The 20,796-nt window shown below is 41.7% G+C and overlaps 1 protein-coding gene across 1 annotated transcript in view; it reads left to right on the top strand.

Moving 5' to 3' along the window:
• Positions 1–20,796, top strand: part of LOC112229219 (potassium voltage-gated channel subfamily H member 8-like) — a 115,608-nt gene that overhangs the window by 78,950 nt on the left and 15,862 nt on the right. The window contains exons 11-14 of the mRNA XM_042309837.1: positions 12,454–12,668; positions 16,406–16,444; positions 19,208–19,503; positions 20,027–20,081. Coding sequence (XP_042165771.1) covers positions 12,454–12,668; positions 16,406–16,444; positions 19,208–19,503; positions 20,027–20,081 — 605 coding nt within the window. The remainder of the gene's footprint in view (positions 1–12,453; positions 12,669–16,405; positions 16,445–19,207; positions 19,504–20,026; positions 20,082–20,796) is intronic.

The raw sequence follows: 20,796 nt of genomic DNA, 5'->3' as shown, positions 1-20,796 counted from the left end.
CAGTATTGGACAGGGACAACACTCCCTTTCAGAGCTCTCCTGCTGACTGTGCAGAAGGTCAGCCGGACATTGAGTGTCTGGGAACAGTGAAAGCTCTCTAAAGAGTCACGCCAACTCCTTACAAACCTTCTCACAGCCAAAACAATAGAGAAAGAGGGGGGTAAAGAGGAGGAATAGATAGAGGAGAGGAAAGGAAATTAGAAAAATGAACAAGAGAGGGAGTGAGGGATGTAGGAGTGAATAGAAGAGATGAGAGAGATCAGGTAGGTAGGAGTGAATATAGGAGAAGAGAGGAGAGAGATCAGGTAAGTAGGAGTGAATAGAGGAGAGGAGAGGAGAGATCAGGTAGGTAGGAGTGAATAGAGGTGAGGAGAGGAGAGAGATCAGGTAGGTGGGAGTGAACAGAGGAGAGAGATCAGGTAGGTAGGAGTGAATAGAGGAGAGGAGAGAGAGGGAATAAGAGCAGTCACTGTTTACTATCAGTACCCCCCAACCCCCTAGCATCCAGGGATGGGGAAAAAAAATCATTTACAAAATACCATAAAGATCAATATATCAAAACTACAAAATAGTTGTATTTTGACATGTATTTCATTTAAAATACATGTATTAAGTATTTTAAAATACATAAATATATTGCAGGTACAGTTGAAGTTGGAAGTTTACATACACTTAGGTTGGAGTCATTAAAACTAGTTTTTCAATCACTCCACAAATTTCTTGTTAACAAACTATAGTTTTGGCAATTCGGTTATGACATCTACTTTGTGCATGACACAAGTAATTTTTCCAACAATTGTTCACAGACAGATTATTTCGCTGTACCGCAATTCTAGTGGGGTCAGAAGTTTACATAAACTAAGTTGACTGTGCCTTTAAACAGCTTGGAAATTTCCAGAAAATGATGTAATGGCTTTAGAAGCTTCTGATAGAGTAATTGACATAGTTTGAGTAAATTGGAGGTGTACCTGTGGATGTATTTCAAGGCCTACCTTCAAACCCAGTGCCTCTTTGCTTGACATCATTGGAACATCAAAATAAATCAGCCAAGACCTCAGAAAAAAAACTTTAAACCTCCAGAAGTCTGGTTCATCCTTGGGAGCAATTTCCAAACGCCTGAAGGTACCACGTTCATCTGTACAAACAATAGTACGCAAGTATAAACACCATGGGACCACGCAGCCGTCATACCGCTCAGGAAGGAGATGAGTTCTGTCTCCTAGAGATGAATGTACTTTGGTGCGAAAAGTGCAAATCAATCCCAGAACAACAGCAAAGGACCTTGTGAAGATGCTGGAGGAAACAGGTACAAAGTATCCATATCCACTGTGAAACGAGTCTTATATCGACATAACCTGAAAGGCCGCTCAGCAAGGAAGAAGCCACTGCTCCAAAACCACCATAAAAACAACAGACTACGGTTTGCAACTGCAGATGGAGAGAAAAATAGTACTTTTTGGAGAAATGTGAAGCAAAAATAAAACTGTTTGGCCATAATGACCATCGTTATGTTTGGAGGAAAAAGGGGGATGCTTGCAAGCCGAAGAACACCATGCTAACCGTGAAGCACGGGGGTTGCAGCATCATGTTGTGGGGTGCTTTGCTGCAGGAGGGTCTGGTGCACTTCACAAAATAGATGTTATCATGAGGAGGGGAAATTATGTGGATATATTGAAGCAACATCTCAAGACATCAGTCAGGAAGTTAAAGCTTGGTTGCAAATGGGTCTTCCAAATGGACAATGACCCCAAGCATACTTCCAAAGTTGTGGCAAAATGGCTTAAGGACAACATAGTCAAGGTATTGGAGTGGCCATCACAAAGCCCTGACCTCAATCCTATAGAAAATTTGTGGGCAGAACTGAAAAAGCGTGTGCGAGCAAGGAGGCCTACAAACCAGCTCTGTCAGGAGGAATAGGCCACAAATCACCCAACTTATTGTGGGAAGCTTGTGGAAGGCAACCCGAAACATTTGACCCAATTATTGTGGGAAGCTTGTGGAAGGCAACCCGAAACATTTGACCCAAATTATAAGCAATTTAAAGGCAATGCTACCAAATACTAATTGATTGTATGTAAACTTATGACCCACTGGGAATGTGATGAAAGAACTTAAAGATAAAATAAGTCATTCTGTATACTATTATTCTGACATTTCATATTCTTAAAATAAAGTGGTTATCCTAACTGACCTAAAACAGGGAATTTTACTAGGATTAAATGTCAGGAATTGTGAAAAATTGAGTTTAAATGTATTTGGCTAAGGTGTGATATGTTGTTATTAATCTACCTTAGTTGAATGCACTGACAGCCTTGAGCCTTCTTGGGTATGAATCTACAAGCTTGGCACACCTGTATTTGGGGAGTTTCTACCATTCTTCTCTGCAGATCCTCTCAAGCTCTGTCAGGTTGGATGGGGAGCGTCAATGCACAGATATTTTCAGGTCTCTCCAGAGATGTTCTTTCGGGTTCAAGTCTGGGCTCTGGCCACTCAAGAACATCCAGGGACTTGTCCCAAAGCCACTCCTGCATTGTCTTGGCTGTGTGCTTAGGGTCGTTGTCCTGTTGGAAGGTGAACCTTCACCTCAGTCTAAGGTCCTGAGCACTCTGGAGCAGGTTTTCATCAAGGATCTCTCTTTACTAGATCCTGACTAGTCTCCCAGTCCCTGCCGCTGAAAACATCCCCATAGCATGACGCTGCCACCACCGTGCTTCACCGTAGGGATGGTGCCAGGTTTCCTCCAGACGTGACGCTTGGCATTGAGGCCAAATAGTTCAATCATGGTTTCATCAGACCAGAGAATCTTGTTTCTCATGGTCTGAGAGTCAATTAGGTGCCTTTTGGCAAACTCCAAGCGGGCTGTCAAGTCACCTCCCTGACCAAGACCCTTCTCCCCCGATTTCTCAGTTTTCCCGAGCGGCTAGCTTTAGGAAGTGTCTTTGTGGTTCCAAACTTATTCCATTTTAGAATGATGGAGGCCCTTGTATTCTTGGGGACCTTCAATGCTGCAGAAACGTTTTGATACCCTTCCCCAGATCTGTGCCTCGACACAATCCTGTCTCAGAGCTCTACAGACAATTCCTCGACCTCATGGCTTGGTGTTTGCTCTGACATGCACGGTCAACTCTGGGACCTTTATATAGACAGGTATGTGCCTTTCCAAGGTGTGTGCCTATCCAATTCATGTCCAATCAATTGAATTTACCACAGGTGGACTGCAATCAAGTTGTAGAAACATCTCAAGGATGATCAATGGAAACAGGATGCACCTGAGGGTCTAAATACACTCGTAAAAATTCAACCCTTTTTTCAATCTTCACCTAAAATGGCCTACCCAACTCTAACTGTATTATCTGAAAATGTAGCTAGCTAGCCTATCTTACCTTTATACATCATTCATGGTTCGATGCGTCTCCTGTCGGATGCCATGGTTGCCCTTAATTTTAAGATGTAATCCGGAGACAGGTGTTTTCTCCATCTCTTTAGCTATCATACTCAAATTCAACTGATTTCAAAACTCAGTCCATCAGAAATTGTAGAGCAACACTTATGCAGTTGTAATACACAATACATTTTTTTGAAAAGCAGCGTTGGACAGGATTTCCTAGACAAACTGACCAGTTCAAATAGACAGAAACATCTCAAGGATGATCAATGGGAACAGGATGGATCTAATATCCAACCCTTTTTTTTCAATTTTTGCCTAAAATGACATAACCAAATCTAACTGCCTATAGCTCAGGACCTGAAGCAAAGACATGCATATTATTGATACCATTTGAAAGAAAACACTTTGAAGTTTGTGGAAATGTGAAATTAACGATCCTGTAGAGGTTATGTAAATAAGTAATTTCTGTTTTTATTTTTAATAAATTAGTAAAAATGTCTAAACCTGTTTTCACTTTGTCTTTGTCTTTTTTATAATCCATTTTAGAATATGGCTGTAATGTTACAAATTCTGACCGACCAGCCCAAATCAGTCTTATGTAGCAACATTTTAGATTTACTTTTTTACATTGGATAAAAGTAGAGACTCAGAGCTACAAAATGGTATATCATACACTACAGTTGAGGAACAATGGGAATGTTCATTTATTTATTTTATTTCACCTTTCTTTAACCAGGTAGGCTAGTTGAGAACAAGTTCTCATTTACAACTTGCGACCTGGCCAAGATAAAGCAAGGCAGTTCGACGTACAACAACACAGAGTTACACATGGAATAAACAAACATTCAGTCAATAATGCAGTAGAAAACATCTATATGCATTGTGTGCAAATAACGTAAGATAAGGGAGGTAAAGGCAATAAATAGGCCTTGGTGGCGAAGTAATTACAATATAGCAATTAAACACTGGAGTGATAGATGTGCAGAAGATGAATGTGCAAGTAGAGATACTGGGGTGCAAAGGAGCAAGATAAATAAATACAGTATGGGGTTGAGGTAGTTGGAAAGGGCTATTTACAGATGGGCTATGTACAGGTGCAGTGATCTGTGAGCTTCTCTGACAGCTGGTGCTTAAAGCTAGTGAGGGAAATATGAGTCTCCAGCTTCATTGATTTTTGCAGTTCATTCCAGTCATTGGCAGCAGAGAACTGGAAGGAAAGTTGGACAAAGGAGGAATTGGCTTTGGGGGTGATTGGTGAAATATACCTGCTGGAGCGAGTGCTGCGGGTGGGTGCTGCTATGGTGACCAGTGAGCTGAGATAAGGTGGAGTGTTACCTAGCAAAGACTTGTAGATGACCTGGAGCCAGTGGGTTTGGCGACGAGTATGAAGCGAGGGCCCGTCAACGAGAGCGTACAGGTTGCAGTGGTGGGTAGTATATGGGTATTTGGTGACAAAACGGATGGCACGTGATAGACTGCATCCAATTTGTTGAATAGAGTGGAGGCTATTTTGTAAATGACATCGGATTGGTAGGATGGTCAGTTTTACGAGGGTATGTTTGGCAGCATGAGTGAAGGATGTTTGTTGCGAAATAGGAAGCCGATTCTATATTTAATTTCGGATTGGAGATGCTTAATGTGAGTCTGAAAGGAGAGTTTACAGTCTAACCAGACACCTAGGTATTTGTAGTTGTCCACATATAAGTCGGAACCGTCCAGAGTAGTGATGCTGGATGGGTGGGCGGGCGGGTCCGGGCAGCGATCGGTTGAAGAGCATGCATTTAGTTTTACTTTCAGTTAAGAGCAGTTGGAGGCCACAGAAGGAGAGTTGTAATGGCATTGAAGCTCTTCTGGAGGTTAGTTAATCTTTGGGCTTGTCGTGCCGCTAGCGACCCACCTCGACAACATCCAGTGAAATTGCAGAGCACCAAATTCAAATAAAAAAATAGTAATAATAAACATTCATGAAAATACAAGTGCTATACATCGGTTAAAATATTAACTTCTTGTTAAAACCTCTTTGGGCTAGGGGGCAGTATTTTGACGTCTGGATGTAAAGCGTGCCCAAAGTAAACTGCCTTTTTCTCAGGCCCAGTAGCTAGGATATGCATATAATTGGTAGATTTGGATAGAAGACGCTCTAACGTTTCTAAAGTTTCTATAACTGTTAAGTAATGTCTGTGAGTTTAACAGAACTGATATGGCAGGCAAAAACCCAAGGACAAACCATAAAATGTAAAGAAATTCAGCCTACCACTGTTTCCAATGGCTGTCATGTTTATTATGAGCCGAAAACCTCCCAGATTGCAGTTCCTAGGGCTTCCACGAAATGTCAAAAGTCTTTAGAAAGAGTTTCAGGCTTGTTTTTGGGAAAAATGAGCTAGAATTTGTAGTTTTTCTGAGTGGCTCCGATTTTGGCTGTTATGTTTTCATGCGCGTGGATGAGAGCGCGTCCTTTGTTGTTTATCTCCGGTAAAGACAATAATGATTCTCCGTCTTAAATTGTATCGTTTATTTACGTATTAAGGTACCTGAGGTTTGATTTTAAACATTGTTTGACTTGTTTGGAAAAGTTTATTGGTAACGTTTGGGATTCAGTTTGTATGCGTTTTGAAGAAGGGAAACCGGTGGATTATTGAATGAAGTGCGCCAGCTAAACTGAGTTTTTGGGGATATAAAGAAGGACTACAGAAGAAAAGCACCATTTGTGATGTAACTGGGACCTTTTGGAGTGCCAACAGAAGAAGATCTTCCAAGGTAAGGCATTTATTTTATCGCTATTTCTGACTCTCGTGGTGCACCTGCCTGGTCGAATTGTTTTCATGCTTTTATATGCGGGGCGCTGTCCTCGCATGGTGTGCTTTTGCCGTAAAGCTTTTTTGAAATCTGACAAGCTTTATTTTAATGTATGACACTTGAATTTTCATGAATGTTAAATATTTCTATTTATATCATTTGAATTTAGCGCTCTGCATTTTCACCGGATGTTGTCGAGGTGGGTCGCTAGCGGCATGCCTGCACCAGAATGGTTAATCCAGCCGCTTTGTCAGATTTCAAAAAGGCTTTACGGTGAAAGCATACAATGCGATTATCTGAGGACAGTGCCCTGCTTACAGAAGCATACAAACATTTTCCAATCAAGCAGAGGCATCACGAAAGTCAGAAATATCGATGTTGGCAATCCAAAGGGTCCCAGCTACACAATAAATGGTTGTTTTGTTCGATAAAGTCCCTCTTTATATCCCAAAAAGTCAGTTTTGTTGGCGTATTTTGTTCAGTAATCCACTGGCTTAAAGGCGGTCAAAACATGCAGACGAATACATCCTAATAGTACCGGTAAAGTTCGAAACATGTCAAATGATGCTTATAATTAATCCTCAGGTTGTCAATTATCTAAATAATCAACACTATTTCAACCGGACAATAGCGTATTCAATAGAAAGGAAAAAGAACAAAGAGCGCGCACACAGTCACGCGCGCAAACCAGTACTGCATGATTCCATAGACCACTTACCAAAAGGTCTTATTCGTCGTCGTTTTTCAAAAAACAAGCCTGAAATCATGTCTAAATACTGTTGACATATAGTGGAAGCCAAAGGAACTGCAATCTGAGCGCTAAACCCTACATAGTCAATAGGCTTTCAATGGAAAACCACTCACATCAAATAAATCCATTTCCTGGATGGATTTCCTCGGGTTTTCGCCTGCCATATCAGTTCTGTTATACTCACAGACAGTGTTTTCTATCCAAATATACCAATTATATGCATATCCTTGCCCATCCTTGTCCCCCTGTTGCCCGTTTTAAATATTTATTGAATTTTTATTTTTGTATTACTTGTAACTGTATTGGGTAATGCAAATTCTTGTGCTGATTCTTGTGTGGGAATAACCTGTTAGGGGGATAACCTGTTAGGGGAATAACCTGTGTGTAAATGTGATCAGTTGCTGTATTTATTTGTGTTATTTGTGATCGCTTTGTTTGCCTTGGGTAGTTTCATAATCATTGTACCTAAACTGTATGTGTAAACATGTATACGCAGGGCCCAGCTGTAAGAGACCTTGGTCTCAGTCTGTGTTCCTTGTTGAAATAAAGGTATAATAATCCTAGCTTCTGGGCCTGAGTAACAGGCAGTTTACTTTGGGCACGTTTGTTTATTTATTTTTAAATTTTTAATTTCACCTTTATTTAACCAGGTAGGCTAGTTGAGAACAAGTTCTCATTTGCAACTGCGACCTGGCCAAGATAAAGCATAGCAGTGTGAACAGACAACACAGAGTTACACATGGAGTAAACAATTAACAAGTCAATAACACAGTAGAAAAAAAGGGGAGTCTATATACATTGTCTGCAAAAGGCATGAGGAGGTAGGCGAATAATTACAATTTTGCAGATTAATAACACTGGAGTGATAAATGATCAGATGGTCATGTACAGGTAGAGATATTGGTGTGCAAAAGAGCAGAAAAGTAAATAAATAAAAACAGTATGGGGATGAGGGAGGTAAAAATGGGTGGGCTATTTACCGATAGACTATGTACAGCTGCAGCGATCGGTTAACTGCTCAGACAGCAGATGTTTGAAGTTGGTGAGGGAGATAAAAGTCTCTAACTTCAGCGATTTTTGCAATTCGTTCCAGTCACAGGCAGCAGAGAACTGGAACGAAAGGCGGCCAAATGAGGTGTTGGCTTTAGGGATGATCAAACTTCAAAATACTGCCCCTTAGCATAAAGAAGTTTAACACAGTGTCCAAAGAAGAGCCAGAAGTATACAGAATGGTGTCGTATGCGTAGAGGTGGATCAGAGAATCACCAGCAGCAAGAGCAACATCATTGATGTATACAGAGAAGAGTGTCGGCCCGAGAATTGAACTCTGTGGCACCCCCATAGAGACTGCCAGAGGTCCGGACAACAGGCCCTCCGATTTGACACACTGAACTCTATCAGAGAAGTTGTTGGTGATCTAGGCGAGGCAGTCATTTGAGACACCAAGGCTGTCGAGTCTGCCGATAAGAGTCGAAAGCCTTGGCCAGGTCGATGAATACGGCTGCACAGTATTGTCTCTTATCGATGGCGGTTATGATATCGTTTAGGACCTTGAGCGTGGCTGAGGTGCACCCATGACCAGCTCTGAAACCAGATTGCATAGCGGAGAAGGTACGGTGGGATTCGAAATGGTCGGTAATCTGTTTGTTAACTTGGCTTTCGAATGCCTTAGAAAGGCAGGGTAGGATAGATATAGGTCTATAGCTGTTTGGGTCTAGAGTGTTTCCCCCTTTGAAGAGGGGGATGACCGCGGCAGCTATCCAATCTTTGGGAATCTCGGACGATACGAAAGAGAGGTTGAACAGGCTAGTAATAGGGTTGCAACAATTTTGGCACTTAGCTTTCAAAAGAGAGGGTCCAGATTGTCTAGCCCGGCTGATTTGTAGGGGTCCAGATTTTGCAGCTCTTTCAGATCATCAGCTATCTGGATTTGGGTGAAGGAGAAATGGGGGAGGCTTGGGCGAGTTGCTGTGGGGGGTGTAGGGCTGTTGACCGGGGTAGGGGTAGCCAGGTGGAAAGCATGGCCAGCCGTAGAAAAATGCTTATTGAAATGGTCAATTATAGCGGATTTATCGGTGGTGACAGTGTTTCCTAGCCTCAGGGCAGCTGGGAGGAGGTGCTCTTATTCTCCATGGACTTTACAGTGTCCCAAAACTTTTTTGAGTTTATGCTACAGGATGAAAATGTCTGTTTTAAACAGATAGCCTTAGCTTTCCTAACTGCCTGTGTATATTGGTTCCTAACTTTCCTGAAAAGTTACATATCACGGGGGATATTCAATGCTAATGCAAAACGCCACAGGGTGTTCTTGTGCCGGTCGAGGGCAGTCAGGTCTAGAGTTCTACATTTCTTGAATGGGGCATGCTTATATAAGATGGTGAGGAAGGCACTATAGATCTGGTCTATAGCAAGCGGCAACTGTGAGAGACTTGTTTCTGGAAAGTTGTCAAACTAACCAACCAATTGTAGAACTAACCAACTATCTATCGAACTAACCAACTATTGAACTTACCAACTATTGAACTAATCAACTAACCAACTATCTATCGAACCAACCAACTATCGAACTAACCAACTAACTGTTGAACTAAGCAACTATCCAACTATCCAACTGTCCAACTATTGAACTAACCAACTATCTATGTAACCAACTATCGAACTAACCAACTGTCAAACTAACCAACTAACTATCAAATTAACTAACCAACTATTGAACTAACCAACTGTCAAACTAACCAACTGTCGAACTAACCAACTGTCGAACTAACCAACTGTCGAACTAACTAACCAACTGTCGAACTAACCAACTATCTATGAAACGAACTATTGAACTAACCAACTATCTAACTAACTAACCTACCAACTGTCGAACTAACCAACTAACTATCGAACTAACCAACTAACCAACTATCTATCGAACTAGTCAACTATCGAACTAACCAACTAACTGTCAAACTAACAAGCTATCCAACTATTGAACTAACCAACTATCCACCTATCTATGTAACCAACTATCGAACTAACCAACTAACCAACTGTCGAACTAACCAACTAACTATCGAACTAACCAACTATTGAACTAACGAACTGTCAAACTAACCAACTATCGAACTAACCAACCAACTGTCAAACTAACCAACTGTCGAAATAACCAACCAACTGTCAAACTAACCAACCAACTGTTGAACTAACCAACCAACCAACCAACTATCTATCGAAATAACCAACTATCGAACTAACCAACTAACTGTCGAACTAACCAACTAACTATTGAACTAACCAACCAACTATTGAACTAACCAACTGTCCATCTAACCAACTGTCAAACTAACCAACCAACTGTCAAACTAACCAACCAACTGTCGAACTAACCAACTAACTGTCACACTAACCAACCAACTGTCGAACCAACCAACCAACTATCTATCAAACTAACCAACCAACTGTTGAGCTAACCAACTAACTATCGAACTAACCAACTAACTGTCAAACTAACCAACTAACTATTGAACTAACTAACCAACTATTGAACAAACCAACTGTCGATCTAACCAACTGTCAAACGGAACCAACCGTCAAACTAACCAACCAACTGTCGAACTAACCAACCAACTATCTATCAAAATAATCAACTATCGAACTAACTAACCAACTGTCGAACTAACCAACTGACTGTCGAACCAACCAACCAACTGTCGAACTAACCAACCAACTGTCAAACTAACCAACTATCGAACTAACCAACCAACTGTCAAACTAACCAACTGTCGAAATAACCAACCAACTGTCAAACTAACCAACCAACTGTTGAACTAACCAACCAACCAACCAACTATCTATTGAAATAACCAACTATCGAACTAACCAACTAACTGTCGAACTAACCAACTAACTATTGAACTAACTAACCAACTATTGAGCTAACCAACTGTCCATCTAACCAACTGTCAAACTAACCAACCAACTGTCAAACTAACCAACCAACTGTCAAACTAACCAACTAACTGTCAAACTAACCAACCAACTGTCGAACCAACCAACCAACTATCTATCAAACTAACCAACCAACTGTTGAGCTAACCAACTAACTATCGAACTAACCAACTAACTGTCGAACTAACCAACTAACTATTGAACTAACTAACCAACTATTGAACAAACCAACTGTCGATCTAACCAACTGTCAAACGGAACCAACCGTCAAACTAACCAACCAACTGTCGAACTAACCAACCAACTATCTATCGAAATAACCAACTATCGAACTAATCAACCAACTATCCAACTGTCGAACCAACCAAATATCCAACTATCTATTGAACTAACCAACTATCGAACTAACCAACTTTCGAACTAACCAACTAACCAACTATCGAACTAACCAACTACCTATGTAACTTACTATCGAACTAACCAACTATCTATCTAATTATCTATCGAACTGACCAACTATCGAGCTAACCAACTATCTATCTAATTATCTATCGAACTAACCAATTATCTATCTAATTATCTATCGAACTAACCAATTATCTATCTAATTATCTATCGAACTAACCAATTATCTATCTAATTATCTATCGAACTAACCAACTATCTATCTAATTATCTATCGAACTAACCAATTATCTATCTAATTATCTATCGAACTAACCAACTATCTATCTAATTATCTATCGAACTAACCAATTATCTATCTAATTATCTATCGAACTAACCAACTATCTATCTAATTATCTATCGAACTAACCAACTATCGAACTAACTAACTATCTATCAGTGGTGGAAAAAGTACTAAATTGTCATACTTGAGTAAATGTAAAGATACCTTAATAGAAAATGACTCAAAAGTAAATGTCACCCAGTAAAATACTACTTGAGTAAAAGTCTAAAAGTATTATGTTTAAAAAATATATTTAAGTATCAAAAGTAAAACTATAAATAATTTAAAATTCATTATTTTCCTTATATTAAGCAAACTATTTTATTTTATTTTTTATTGACGGATAGCCAGGGGCACACTCCGACACTCAGACATAATTTACAAGTTAAGCATTTATGTTTAGTGAGTCTGCCAGATCAGATGCAGTAGGGATGACCAGGGATGTTCTCTTGATAAGTGTGTGAATTGTCAAAATATAACGAGTACATTTTGAGTGTCAAGGACAATATATGGAGTAAAAATTACATTTTATTTCGGAATGTAGTGAAGTAAAAGTAATGTTGCAATAATATAAACAGTAAAGTATAGTACAGATACCCAAAGTACTTTGAATTATTTTTACTTAAGTACTTTACACCACTGCTATCTATCTAACACATACTTTTGGTCTTGTAATGTATTAAGTTCAGTTAGCAAACACTCTTATCGCACCATAGGGCTATCAGACTTCTGATACCAATGCAGGGTGAAAAGGGGCCACAAAATAGTAATTGAAGTAAATTAAATACATATTTCAAACACGTAACAGAAATACTGCCCATCTCTGAAACCTCCACCACTCCCTCTCCCTCCCAGGTAAGGGTGACCTGATCGGGGCCAACATGTCTATAGATGACCGGGTGATAAAGACCAACGCAGATGTGAAGGCCCTAACCTACTGTGACCTGCAGTGTATCAACCTGAGTGGTCTGTATGAGGTACTGGACCTCTACCCAGAGTACACCAGCCGCTTTGTCCAAGACATCCATCTGGACCTCACATACAACCTGAGGGAGGGACACGAGTGCCATGTGAGTGACGCAAAACACCCACACAGTTACACATGGAATCAGGCACGCACACACACACATAGTAAGACCATGCTCAACAAGCTGTATAGGGCCATAGGTAAACAAGAAAATGCTCATCCGGAGGCGGCGCACCTAGTGGCCAGTGACTTTACTGCAGGAAAACTGAAATGCGTTTTAACTCATTTCTACCAGCATGTCACCTGTGCAAGTAGAGGGGGAAAACTCTTCATCACCCTTACTCCACATACAGAGACGCATACAAAGCTCTCCCTTGCCCTCCCTTTGGCAAATCTGACAATAACTCTTTCCTCCTGATTCCTGCTTACAAGCAAAAACTCAAACAGGAAGTACCAGGGACGCGCTCAATACGGAAGTGGTCCGATGAAGTGGATGCTAAACTACAGGACTGGTTCACTAGCACTGACTGGAATATGTTTCGCGATTCACCCGATGGCATTGAGGAGTTCACCACATCAGTCACCAGCATCATTATTAAGTGCATTGACGACATCGCCCCCACAGTTACCGCAAGTACATATCCCAACCAGAAGCCATGGATTACAGGCAACATTCATTCTGAGCTAAACGCTAGAGCTGCGGCTTTCAAGGAGTGGGACACTAATCCGGATGCTTATAAGAAATCCAGCTACGCCCGCCGACGAACTATGAAACAGGCTAAATGTCAATACAGGACCAAGATCGAATCCTACTACACGCTTGTCGGATGTGGCAGGGCTTGTAAACTATCACGGATTACAAGGGAAACCCAGTCGCGGGCTGCCCAGTGATGTGAGCCTACCAGATGAGCTAAATACCCTCTATTGGTCGAGAGCTTCAAGTTCCTCAGTGTCCACATCGCTAAGGAATTATCATGGTCCACACACAGCAACACTGCCGTGAAGAGGGCATGACAATGCCTCTTCCCCCTCAGGATGATGAAAAGATTCAGCATGGGCCCTCAGATCCTCAAAACATTCTATAGCTGCACCATTGAGAGCATCTTGACTTGCTGCATCACCGCTCGGTATGGCATCTGCTTGGCATCCGACCGCAAGGCGCTTCAGAGGGTAGTGTGTACGGCCCAGTACATCACAAGTGCCGAGCTCCCCGCCATCCAGGACCTCTATACCAGCCGGTGTCAGAGGAAGGCCCTGAGAATTGGCAAAGTCACCCAAGTCACAGATTGTTCTCTCTGCTACCAAATGGCAAGCAGTACTAATGTACTAAGTCTGGAACCAACCGGACCCTAAACAGCTTCTACACCCAAGCCATAAGACTGCTAAATAGTTAGTTAAATTGTTAACAAATAGCTACCCGGACCTTCTGCATTGACCCATTTTGCACGGACTCTTTTGACTCATCACATACGCTGATGCTACTGTTCATTATCTATCATGTTGACTAGTCATTTTATCCCTACCTGTGTGCAAATATGTAACCCAGTTACCTCATACCCCTGCACATCGACTCGCTACTGGTCCCCTATGTATATAACCAAGTTATCCTTACTCATTGTGTATTTATTCCTTGTGCTATTATTTTTCTATTATTTCTCTTTTTTCTCTGTGCACATGCGCACAAGGCACACACACACACACACACACACACACACACACACACACACACACACACACACACACACAGTATTACTATCAGTGACAACAGTACTGCCATAACACTAGTACCACATAAGTCATGTTTACTGGTATATTATATTTTATTATATTTAATGGCAAATTAATACCACTTAGCAATATTTTTACTCTAGTCCTGTTGTCACTACTATTAAACATTGTTTCATTTCACAGTAAGAATCGAGGTAGTGTGAGCACAGAGAGAGAGCCAGAGAGAGTGAAGAGAGGTAGAGTGAGGATATATATATAGAGAGAGTGAGTGAGGATATAGAGAGAGCCAGAGAGAGAGAAGATGAAGTGCAGAAACAGCCTGGGCTGCCGCTGTAATTACAGTCAGGTGTGTCTCCTCCTGCTGCCCAAATAACACTGTCTCACTCTCAAACACGCACGCACGCACACACACACACACACACACACACACACACACACACACACACACACACACACACACACACACACACACACACACACACACACACACACACATTATTTTATTCTATCCTCGTGGGGACCTCAAATTCATTTCCATTCAATATCCTACTTTACCTAAACCTTACCCTTACCTTTACCCTTACCCTAACCCTAACCCTAACCCTAACCCTAAAACCTAACCCTAAACTTGACCACTAACCCCTAACCCTAACCCTTACCCTTACCCTTACCCTAACCCTAACCCTAAACCTAAATCCTAACCCTAAACTTAACTACTAACCCCTTACCCTAACCCTAATTGTACCCCTAACCCTAATTGTAAACCTAACCCCGAAGCTTAAAATAGCCTTGTCAAATTCTCCTTGTTTTACTACCCTTGGTTGGACTTTTGGAGATTTTAGGTCCCCACAAGGATAGAAGAACCAACACTCACACACACCCTCAGACACTGCTGCAGGGCGACATGTGACACTAAAGTATTGAGAGCGGCAGGCCAAGATAAGGACAGAGACTTTGGGGAAGGTTAGAAGAGGGGTTATCTCAGAAGAGATTTCCTGTGACAACATTATGTCATACACAGTTTTCAGTGGTGTAAAGTGCTTAAGTAAAAATACGTTAAAGTACTACTTAAATCGTTTTTTGGGGGTATCTGTACTTTACTTCACTATTACTTTTTTTTTACAACTTTTACTTCACTAAATTCCAAAACAAAATAATATACTTTTTACTCCATACATTTTCCCTGACACCCAAAAGTACTTCTTACATTTTAAATGCATAGCAGGACAGAAAATGGTCAAATTCGCATACTTATCAAAAGAACATCCCTGGTCATCCCTAATGCGTCTAATCTGGCAGACTCACTAAACACAATTGCTTTGTTTGTAAAACATTTTTTTTATCTTATCTTTATTTAACCAGGCAAGTCAGTTAAGAACAAGTTCTTATTTTCAATGATGGCCTAGGAACAGTGGGTTAACTGGTCTAGGAACAGTGGGTTAACTGGTCTAGGAACAGTGGGTTAACTGGTCTAGGAACAGTGGGTTAACTGCCTTGTTCAGGGGCAGAACGATCCATTTTTACCTTGTCAGCTCAGGGATTCGCTCAGGGAAAATTGTGCTGCCTGGTTTGTTTCATATAAGGAATTTCAATTTACTCATACTTTTTATGTTTGAAACTTAAGTATATTTTAGTAATTACATGTACTTTTGATACTAGTATATTTAAAACCAAATACTTTTAGACTTTTACTCGAGTAGTATTTTACTGGGTGACTTTCACTTTTACTTGAGTCATTTTCTATTAAGGTATCTTAGAGTGTTGGGCCAGTAACCGAAAGATTGCTGGATGGAATCCCTGAGCTGACAAGGTAAAAATCTGTCGTTCTTCCCCTGGGCAACTGTTCCCCGGGCTCCGAAGACGTGGATGTCAATTATGACAGCCCCCCGCACTTCTCTGATTCAGAGGGGTTGGGTTTCAGTTGAATGCATTCAGTTGTACAACTGACTAGGTATCCCCCTTTCCCTATCCTTTACTTTTACTCAAGCATAACAATTGGTTATTTTTTCCACCACTGACAGTTTCTGAGAGGAAGGATAACATCTGGGTTGGGCTGTGCTAACAATATAGACATGTTGAATTCACTCCCTTTTCTCTTCCATCTTTTTACAGGTCATATCCAGATTGTCCACCAAACCATTGGACACACAGGTACTGGCTCAGCAGACACTGGGGGCAGCAGGTAGCCTAGTGGTTAGAGCCGACGAGGTGAAAAACCCGTCTGTGCCCTTGAAGAAAGCACAAAACCCCTAGCTTGTTCCTGGGGTGCCCTACTACTATGGCTGACCCTGTAAAACAACACATTTCACTGCACTTATCGTACTACTATAGCTGACCCTGTAAAACAACACATTTCACTGCACCTATTGTGCTAATTTGGCTGACCCTGTAAAACAACACATCACTGCACCTATCGTGCTACCCTGTAAAACAACACATATCACTGCACCTATCGTCCTACCCTGTAAAACAACACATATCACTGAACCTATCGTGCTACCCTGTAAAACAACACATTTCACTGCACTTATCGTGCTACCCTGTAAAAGAACACATATCACTGCACCTATCGTGCTACCCTGTAAAACAACACATATCACTGCACCTATTGTGCTACTTTGGCTGACCCTGTAAAACAACACACATCACTGCACCTATCGTGCTACCCTGTAAAACAATACGTATCACTGCACCTATCGTGCTACCCTGTAAAACAACACATATCACTGCACCTATCGTACTACCCTGTAAAACAACACATATCATTGCACCTATCGTGCTACCCTGTAAAACAACACATATCACTGCACCTATCGTGCTACCCTGTAAAACAACACATATCACTGCACCTATTGTGCTACTTTGGCTGACCCTGTAAAACAACACACATCACTGCACATATCGTGCTACCCTGTAAAACAACACATATCACTGCACCTATCGTGCTACCCTGTAAAACAACACATATCACTGCAGCTATCGTGCTACCCTGTAAAACAACACGTATCACTGCACCTATCGTGCTACCCTGTAAAACAACACATATCACTGCACCTATCGTGCTACCCTGTAAAACAACACATATCACTGCAGCTATCGTGCTACCCTGTAAAACAACACATATCACTGCACCTATCTTTCTACCCTGTAAAAACAACATATCACTGCACCTATTGTGCTACCCTGTAAAACAACATATCACTGCATCTATCGCGCTACCCTGTAAAACAACACATATCACTGCACCTATCGTGCTACCCTGTAAAACAACACATATCACTGCACCTATCGTGCTACCCTGTAAAACAACACATATCACTGCACCTATCGTGCTACCCTGTAAAACAACACATATCACTGCACCTATCGTGCTACCCTGTAAAACAACACATATCACTGCACCTATCGTGCTACCCTGTAAAACAACACATATCACTGCACCTATTGTGCTACCCTGTAAAACAACATATCACTGCATCTATCGTGCTACCCTGTAAAACAACACATATCACTGCACCTATCGTGCTACCCTGTAAAACAACACATATCACTGCACTTATCGTGCTACCCTGTAAAAGAACACATATCACTGCACCTATCGTGCTACCCTGTAAAACAACACATATCACTGCACTTATCGTGCTACCCTGTAAAACAACACATATCACTGCACTTATCCTAAAACAAAGAAAATAGGATTGAACGGAGACTTTATAAAGGCAGCAGTTCGTTTTTATGGTGATGGAGAGATGGGAGGAAGGGTTCGGAGGCAGAAGAAGGAGGGGAATGAGGGATGAGGTGATGGAGGGATATTAATTGGTGGGGGAAGTTTGAATTTAAGAGCTGATTTGATTGACGGACTGCCGGGGAAACTTTGGCGACTCATTCAATTACACAGCAGAGCGGAGCACCATTCATTATTCACAAGAGGAAGTGATGGAATTAGGAGTAGAAATGTGGGAACAGTATTAGATCAGGTTATTAAACAGAGAGGGGTAGGGGGGCTGCAGTGTGTGAAGGAGGGTGTAGGGGGGCAGTGTGTGTGTGCGAGTGTATGTGCGTACACAGGGCCAGTAATAATTTAGACATCAGCTGTTTCAATGAGCGTTTTGAATCTCATTCAGTAGTTGGATTCAATAACCTCAACTGTGATTTTCTTTTGACTAAGAATGAGAACATAGGTCATCAATCAAAAGACATTTCATGCTATTTTCTACTTATAAATTCCATGTTTTTTTTACCCCATCAACATCTCATATTGCATGTGATTAGCAGTCTAGATCTGACTCATTGGGTGTTCAAAGGTTATCAGAATCATTGGGGTCAGGTTCACGCCGTTCATCACAGCCAGGGTTGGGTAGGTTACTTTCTAAATGTAATCTGTTACAGTTACCAGTTACCTGAGCAGGTGCTTGAGTCAGCCTTGACAGCACAGAACCCTGAGAGAACTTTAGTTGTTATGGAAATAGAACATTCTACTCTGAGGTGGACGTTTGGCTGACACACAGTACAATGGAATCCTGTACTGGTCTCAATGGTGTTGTATGTTCCAGACTGTCGTTTAGTTATAGGGTGGCGCACAATTGGCCCAGCGTCGTCCGGGTTAGAGGAGGGTTGGCCGGGGCAGGCCCTCATTGTAAATAAGAATTTGTTCTTAACTGACTTGCCTAGTAAAATAAAGGATAAATAAAATAAATAGTTACAGCAATCTTCTACTCTCTCAATTCCATAGCACCCAGATTCATCAGTATAACTAGGTGTCCACAAAATTTAGTTTATTGTGCGACTGCAAACAGAAGTGATATTGCCTGTCTGTCTGTGAAATTAAATGAAGGCTAAGGGAATGATGTTTAAATTTACAACAAATGCTCTCTGTCCCTACATCCTCTTTCTTTCTCTCCTCGCTCTCTGCAGACAGAGGGGAGAGGCAACGGACGAGTGATCCAGTCCTATCCATCCATCATTGAGAACCAGGAGGAAGAGGAGGAGGAAGATGAGTTGGCATCTGTATCTCCGGAATTGGTGCGCAACAGCGTCCTGTACACTAGAGAGGTGTCTTCTGGGAAGTCTCCATCGGGTAGAGTCGGGATGGAGAGAGAGTTGCACAGTGGCAGAGAAGTAACACACCAGAGCACTAGGAAACTGAGGGAGAAGATCCAGATCCGCCAGACAGCTCTCACCACGCTAGACCCCTCCAACCTCAGCCCTAGGTAACAGCTAATACTATCGCGCAATCTACTGACTCGTCAATTATTTTTGTCAGTTGTCTATCAGTCCACATGTCTAATCTGTCACTCTCTCTCCCTCCCCTTCCCCGTCTCTCTCCCTATTTTCCTCTCTCCCTCTCCCTCCGCTTCTCTCTCTTGCTATTTCACTCTTTCTCTTTCGCTTTCTCTTTCGCTTTCTCTTTCTCTTTCTCTCTCTCTCTCTCTCTCTCTCTTTCTTTCTCTCTCTCTTTCTCTCTCTCTCTTTCTCTCTCTCTCTCTCTCTCTCTCTTTCTCTTTCTCTTTCTCTCTTCTCTCTCTCTCTCTCTCTCTCTCTCTCTCTCTCTCTCTCTCTCTCTCTCTCTCGCTCTCTTTCTCTCTCTCTCTCTCTCTCTCTCTCTTTCTCTCTCTCTTTCTCTCTCTCTCTCTCTCTCTCTCTCTCTCTCTCTCTCTCTCTCTCTTCTCTACCTCTCTCTCTTTCTCTCTGCTCTCCCTCTCTCTTTGTCTCCCTCTCTCTCTCATTCCCCAGGGTTGTGGACGGTACAGAGGATACTGAAGGTACCTCTCCTAGTCGAGCCTGTCCAGTCAGCGGTCCAGGGAATGCACCTGACACATTTACAGGTCCCCACAACCATAACCACAATGACAACCACAACCCCCACCACCACAATCAAAACCACAACAACAACCACCACCACAACCAACACTATGACCACAACCAGAACCACAACCAGCACCACAACCATCACCACAACCACAGTTACCTGTCCAACATTGTAATCAGTAACGTAACTTTTGGATTACCCAAAATCAGTAATTCCATTAAGAGGCATAGGTTAATAGCTGGCAAAAAGTCATTTGAACCCTAACCTTAACCACACTGTTAACCCTAATGCCTAACCCAAACCTAAAATTAAGACCAAAAAGATAATTTTTACAATATAGCCAGTTTTGATTTTGCAGCTGTGTTGTCCTCCCAATCAAAGGATCAGACAATGAATATAGTACTGAAAGCATAAGCTACAGTACAACTAGCTAGCATTGCAATGCATAAAATGCAGTGAGTTCTTGACTCAAAGAGAGAAAAAGACAATAGTTTAAGTTTTGAATGAATTGAGAGAGGGAGAGAGAGAGAGAGAGACAGAGAGAGAGAGAGAGAGACAGAGAGAGAGAGAGAGAGAGAGAGAGAGAGAGAGAGAGAGAGAGAGAGAGAGAGAGAGAGAGAGAGAGAGAGAGAGAGAGAGAGAGAGAGAGAGAGAGAGAGAGAGAGAGAGAGAGAGAGAGAGAGACACAGACACA

The sequence above is a fragment of the Oncorhynchus tshawytscha genome, linkage group LG31, assembly GCF_018296145.1.
Source record: "Oncorhynchus tshawytscha isolate Ot180627B linkage group LG31, Otsh_v2.0, whole genome shotgun sequence".
NCBI lineage: Eukaryota > Metazoa > Chordata > Actinopteri > Salmoniformes > Salmonidae > Oncorhynchus > Oncorhynchus tshawytscha.
This window is presented reverse-complemented; position numbering and strand designations above follow the sequence as displayed.